General features: G+C 34.0%; 2 protein-coding genes across 2 annotated transcripts; both read right to left on the reverse strand.

Moving 5' to 3' along the window:
• Window positions 507-1,256, reverse strand: LOC110012715. The gene has a single exon (XM_020697415.1). It carries the CDS (start codon window positions 1,254-1,256, stop codon window positions 507-509), a length of 750 nt encoding a protein of 249 aa, XP_020553074.1.
• Window positions 3,849-5,110, reverse strand: LOC105172789. The gene is made up of 2 exons (XM_011094368.1): window positions 5,044-5,110; window positions 3,849-4,198 (listed from the first exon to the last, which is right to left on the reverse strand). The coding sequence occupies exons 1-2, from the start codon at window positions 5,108-5,110 to the stop codon at window positions 3,849-3,851; spliced, it is 417 nt and encodes a 138-aa protein (XP_011092670.1).

The following is a 7,081-nucleotide window of genomic DNA, read 5'->3' on the forward strand; positions in this document are numbered from 1 at the left end:
TCAAGGGGCCTCAAATTATGGAACAAGTCTTGGTTCATGGACATATGTGCCGAGGCACCACTGTCCATGATCCAATCTTCTTTAGAATTAAAGTTAGTTTTGTGAAGAAGTGTACCTGCAAAATTTACAGAATTATCTGCATATATGCTGTTGGAGTAACTCTGAGAAAATTCTGGATTATGTAGAATTTTCTTTACTTCAGCCTTGATCAATTCGGTCAGATTGTTCTCATTCTGAGAAGAAGCTTGCATATTCCCTTTACCATTTTCCAGCTGTGCGTTGAAGGTTTTATTGATCACAGGTTTGTTGGCACCCTTTCTTTGCTTCATCAGCTCTTCATACCATTTCGGGTAGCCATTTATTTCAAAACATTGTTCCCTCATGTGACCAGATTTCTTGCAGTGTGTGCAATACATCTGCTTCTTTTCAGCTGCACTCCTCTTCTTGATGGGATTCTTGAAACCATTTTGTCTCCTCGTGTCTGCGGTTTGTACTGCCATGACTTCTTATTTATTAAAATCAAGGCTCTTGGCATTTACTTCCCTTTGTTTTTCGACTTGTAGAACCATGGAATATGCCCTTCCCATCAAAGGCAGTGGATCCATCACCAAAATTTGGTTACGGATGTGATCATAAGCATCATTCAAGCCCATCAAAAATTGATCATAAGCATCATTCAAGCCCATCAAAAATTGGATGAGTTGAGTGAAATTGGTTTTCTCTGCGAATTTCGTTCCAGCTCCACAGGAGCATATTGGCGGTGGATCCAAGGTGGCTTGTTCATCCCACAACTTCTTGAGTTTGATGGAATATGCAGCAAGACTTGTGTTTCCCTGAGACACAGAACTGACTTCCTTTTGCAATTGGTACAAGAGTGGTCCGTTGCTTGCGCCAAATCTTGCTTCTAAGTCGAGCCAGAGGTTTCTTGAAGAGGTGGTGCACAAGAAGGCTTCAGCGATGTCTTTTGAAATTGAGTTGAGAATCCAGGTGATGACCATACAGTCTGCTCTCCTCCATTGTTCGATTTCTGTTTTGTCTTGTTCAGGCTTTGTGCAGGTTCCGTCTATGAACCTTTCTTTTCCTCTAGCACCAAGGGCAAATCTGATTGATCTAGCCCATGTGAAATAGTTGTTGCCGTCGAAAGGGGTTGTCACCAAGCTTATGGTGGCATGATCATTGTTCTGTAGTTTCGTGTTTTCTGAAAATAGCCTCGAATCGTCTTGCTTTCTTGTTTCTGTTGGCTTCTTGTCAGCCATTTTCTTCTTTCTTTGCCTTTCTTGTTGGGCTACAAGTAATTGCGGATCTTTCCTGCTCTTGATACCATGCTAAATTCCAAGAATTGGAAGAACCATTCAATCGGCAAACACAACGGATCACAAAACAAGAAGGGAAACTCTCTTTGTATTATTGAAATTGGAAGATTTCAGAGGAAAACAAAAGTTACAGCACTGATGCTCTGTGAACCTCTATATATATATACAGAGCAAGTAAACTAACTAACCAACTAACAAAGAAGGAGTCAAACGGCTATAAAGGGTCGTCAAAAGAAAAACACGACTTTGTAAGTGAAGTGGCGCATTTTTACTGTAGAGCCATCTTCTCCAGTATACTCTGCTCCTTCCAACAGAAGATCAGCTGACAGAGCTTCGACTTCTTCAGCTCAAGATTTCTTGAACTTCAACAAAAGATATATATGTTATAAACTTAGATTAAATTTATTAGCATCTCACTCCTAATAGAATATAAGAAACAATATATGTGTTCTCTCCAAATCTTTTTTCTTATTCTTCCATAAGCTTCTTTTACAAATGAATTACATAATGGTATTTAAAGACCATAAAAATTGTGGTTACAAACTATACTGACAAATATGATAATTACAAAACATCATGGGGATACAAAATGTTATAAGCATATGAACAAATACCAACAGGTGTATGTATTCATATATACATGTATGTATAATGCTCCTCTGGAATGCATACCTCTTATTATATACATCCTGCCTCATTTGAAAACCTTGCCTGGAAAAATTCAATAGGACAAAAATCAAGGCTAAGGAAAAGAGTATAGTTGTATAATCTCCCCCTCAATTCAAGCAGATATCTTTTAGATATCGCATGCTAATATTATGTACGAGTTGCTTGAACACCTTCGTCGATAATGCCTTCATAAATAATTATGCTAAATTTTGACTTGATGGAATCCGTTAGCATCAACTTTGCCTTCCACTTGAAGCTCATGAGTGCAGAAAAATTTTGGTGATATGTGCTTGATTCTGTCGCTTTTGATATAATCATCATTGATTTGGGTGATGCACTCCGCATTGTCTTCATATATTACAATGGTACTTTTCTCGATTGATTCTAGTCCACATGATTTATGAACATGATGTATCAATGATCTAAGCCGTACACATTCACGTACAGCCTCGTACAATGCAATTAACTCTGCATGATTTGATGAGGTGGCTACCAAAATCTATTTGGTTGAACGCCATGAAGTAACAGTTCTACCATACATGAATAAATATTCAAATTGAGATATAATTTTATGTGGATCAGACGAATACCCCGCATCTGAATAGCTAACTAAATCGGTTGCTTTGGCATCATAATGCCATTGAAAATATAATCCCATGTCATTTATTCCACATAAATAATGTAGAATGTGTTTGACACTATTCCAGTGTCTTTTTGTTGGTGTTGAGCTATATCTTGCTAGAAGATTAACTGAAAATGCTATATCTGGTTGGGTACTATTAGCAAGGTACATAAATGCACTAATTGCATTGAGATATGGTACTTTTGGACCCAAAATCTCATTATTATATGCTGGATGATGGAACAGATTTTTATTAACATTAAGCTATCGAACTACCATAGGTGTACTCATTGGGTGAGGGTTGTTCATATGAAAATGGTTAAGAACCTTTTCTATATAGTTCGATTGATTAACAAAAATTCCGCCCTTGGTATGTTCGAACGGAAAGCTGAGACAATACTTTATAGTACCTAAATCTTTCATCTCAAATTCACCTTTTAAGTAATTAGCTGCTTGTCAAATCTTTTCAGGATATTCAATGATATTCAAATCATCAACATACACAGCTATGATTACAAATCCCGTCTGTCCTCTTTATGAATAAACAAGGACTTATTTGATTATGACAAAACCCTTTCTTTATTAAGTACTCATTAAGGTGATTGTGCCACACACGTCTAATTATTTGAGTCAATACAAGGACCTTTTTAACTTGATGGAGTACATATGACAGGGCTTTGACTTTAGTGCTTCTGGCATTTTCAATCCTTTTGGGATTTTCATGTAGATATTTGTATCCAATGATCCATACAAATATGCAGTTACCACATCCAAGAGTTGCATTTGCAGTTGTTCAATTACTGATAAACTGATTAAAAATCTAAGTATTGTTGCATCCACTACAGGTGAATACATTTTAGTATAATCCATTCTTGGCTTTTGAATAAAGCATTGGGCCACAAGTCTAGTTTTGTACTTTACAGCTTCATTTTGTTCATTTCTCTTTCGTACAAACACCCACTTATTGCCAACTGGTTTGACACCTTTTGGTGCTAGAGTTATAGGTCCAAATATTTCTCGCTTATTTAGCGAGTCAAGCTCATCTTGTATGGTTTTTTTCCAACATTTTCAATCATTTCGATGTCGACATTCCTCCATAGTTTGAAGATCATTTTCATCTTCATCCATGATTTCAACGGCTTCATAATAGGCAAAAATCTTATTTATTTCTTTTTTCGATACCAACTAAACTGTTGTGAGCATAATTAATAAATATGTCATAACTGTCTTCAAGATCTTGCTCATTATATTGAGTTTTCAGATAAAATCGGTTCAGGAATTTTATCCTTAAAGACATTACTAGTGGTCACATTACTGTCATGATTAATTGAGATGATATGCTCCTTTTTATTTCTAGGATTTGCATCTTTAGAGCCAAGTGGTCCACCACGCTTCCGGCGTATTTGTGACTCAGATATCTTTGATTGAGTAAGAATCGCTTCAGGAATTTCTAAACGAGCTGGAACATTTTTAGCTGGAATATGTGATTTTGTGACCCTTTTGATATCTATAAACGCATCTGGTAACTTATTGGCAACACTTTGCAAATGTATGATTTGTTGAACTTCAAGTTCACTATCATTTGTCCGTCGATCTACAAAAGACATAGATGTTGCATTCTATTCAATATCTTCCTTTTAATCTCCTTATCTTCTCCCCTTAACACTGGGAAGATTGTCTCAACAAAATGACAATCCAAGTACCTAGCAGTAAATTGATCACTGGTTATCGGTTCAAGGTAATTAATAATTGAGATAGACTCAAAACCAATATAAATTCCCAGTCACCTTTATGGTCCCATTTTAATTCTTTGAGGAGGAGGTATCGGAACACACACCAGCACAAGGAAATACTTTTAAATGAAAAATATTTGGTTTTCTTCCAGATACCAACTGTAATGGAGAAAATTCATGTTAAGCGATCGGTCTAAGATAAATTAGAGTCGCAACATGCAAAATCGCATGCTCCCATGCCGATGAAGGCAATTTTGACCTCATCAACAAGTGTCTAGCTATTAATTATAACCGCTTTATTAACGACTCTGTCAGGCCTTTTTCAGTATGTACATGAGCAACTGGATGCTCCAACTATCCCAATTGATTGGCAATAGTCATTGAAGGATTTAGAAGTAAATTCTCCCACATTATCTAACCTCACCCTTTTAATAGGATAATCAGAAAAATGAGCTCTCAATTTAATAATTTGGGCTAAAAGCTATGCAAATGCAACATTTCATGTTGACAATAAGTTTACATGTGACCAACGTGTTGATGTGTCAATCAAGATCATAAAGTATTTAAATGATCCACATGACGGTGTTATTGGCCCACATGTCTCCTTGAGTTCGTTCAAAAAATATAGGAGATTCTACATTCACTTTCTTTATAGGCGGCTTTGTAATTAAGTTTTCAAGAGAACAAGCCGAACATATAAAATCACCTTTAACAAGGAACTTCAAGTCCTTCAGTGGGTATCCATGTGAAACTTCAATGATCCTATACATCATTGTTTTACCTGGGTGGTACTTTGATCAACTAACTTCGGGTTAGTGATACTATTTGTTTCACCGGAGCTTATTAATGTGTCATATAAACTAGGTATATATGTTTGCATTCTTTCTAAAACTTACTTCTGGCCAATTTTATAAGTTATAAGTTTCAGGTATTCGATATGATCTTTATTCATGGTTTCAATATGAAAATCATTTTGTCGAATATTCTTAAAACTCAATAAGTTCTTTTGTGATTTAATAGAATATAAGGCATCATTTATGTATAATCTTGTTCCTTCAGTTAACAAGATAGTAGCTCTTTTGGAGCCTTCAATAAGTTTATTAACTCTTGAAATAGTATTCACATTGGCTCTTGTCATTAACAAGTTCGAGAAAAATTCTTATTTCTTATAATTGTATGCGTAGTGGCACTAGCAACAAAACAATCATCATGCTCATTGATTTGTAATGGTTTGATCCATTCTATATAAATGAAATAGACATATAATAAGTAACAAAAATACTTCATGCATAAAAATATAAAAGACATTACAATATTGAAAAGAAATACCCAAACAAACTAAAGTAAACATCACTTTTTTCTAACATTTGTTCACATGGCACGTCATCTCCACATATTCTCATTTTTAATACAATTTGAAACATCTCAAAATTATATTCCACGATTGTCTTAAAATCTTGTAATTGCAATTGTCTTCACTCATATCTTGCACGTGGTAATATTATAGTCTTTTGATAGTCAAACCAATCCTCTCAACTCTTTCAGAGTTGAAAAGGACTTTTGACTTTTAAAGATTGAGAATTCAAGCTCTCGTGGAGATGATGACGAAGAAAAATCATCGCTTTAGCACAATCTTGCTTAGAAGCATTAGTATTTTCTTTTATTGTTTCTCCCAATTTTCTACTTGCCAAATGTAGTTCGCATCAAGGACCCATGACAAATAGTTTATTTTAGAAACATCAAGAGCATTGAAATCCAACTTTATGAGATTGACCATTAAGCTACAATAAGTTAATATGCACTTTTAGCATAATATTTAATATATACATATAAATAGAATCAAATGTATGATACATGAATATAATGTAAATGACAAAACATTACTAACCATAAGGGATATATAAGTCACCATGTAATTAGATTGAATTATTATGACATGCATACATGAAATTAAATATTTTTAGATTTGACTTAAATCTTATAATGTTACAAATGACAATTAAATGGTATTCATGTCAATTTTATTTTGTTAGTAATTAAATTTTATTGCATATGAATATGCTAACAAAACATTCAAAATACATACATCGGCATATAAAAGAAAACTATGTAGGTAAAGTAATTTTAATCACAATATCGATACTATGACATCAAAAATATTATCATGGATCGATTAAATAAATGAAGAAGCTTCGGCCTCCTTGACCAAGTTCATTATCTTAAAATACTTCAGGTGGTGAGAAAATCAAATATTATATTTATCATCGCCTTCAGGGATGATATTGCAAATAATTGGTATAAAATAGTTTACCTACTGTTGGAGGTAATTTAACTCATTACTCACTTCAGTAAGCAAGGAAATTTTATAAAACACGTCCGCTTCAGGGGATGAATCAAGAATTGTGTGCCTACTTTTGGAGGCAATATCAATTATAATAAATCTTTTATTTATATATGTCCACTTCAGGACATTGAAATGTATAAAATATGACTATTCATATCTCATTATCAAAAAATCAAGAATAAAAGTAATTATGATATTGTAGAAATAAACAAATAAGAGAATAAGAATTATCCGTAAAGAGAATCGATATTTCACCTTGATCGAACGTAACATCGTGCTGATAATGTGTTATAAACTTAAAAAAAAATTAAGTTTGTTAGCATATCACTCGTAATAGAATATAAAAACCAATATATGTATTCTCTCCAAATCTCTTTTCTTATTCTACCAAAAGCTTCTT

The sequence above is a fragment of the Sesamum indicum genome, linkage group LG10 (assembly GCF_000512975.1).
Source record: "Sesamum indicum cultivar Zhongzhi No. 13 linkage group LG10, S_indicum_v1.0, whole genome shotgun sequence".
Taxonomy (NCBI): domain Eukaryota; kingdom Viridiplantae; phylum Streptophyta; class Magnoliopsida; order Lamiales; family Pedaliaceae; genus Sesamum; species Sesamum indicum.

Excerpts from the sequence above, each read along its gene's own strand:
- LOC110012715 (XM_020697415.1), bottom strand. The coding sequence starts at position 1,256 with ATGGCTGACAAGAAGCCAACAGAAACAAGAAAGCAAGACGATTCGAGG.
- LOC105172789 (XM_011094368.1), bottom strand. The coding sequence starts at position 5,110 with ATGATGTATAGGATCATTGAAGTTTCACATGGATACCCACTGAAGGAC. Across the intron at positions 4,199-5,043 it reads CTTGAAGTTCCTTGTTAAAG|ATCGACGGACAAATGATAGT; the intron begins GTGATTTTATAT and ends TGTCTTTTGTAG.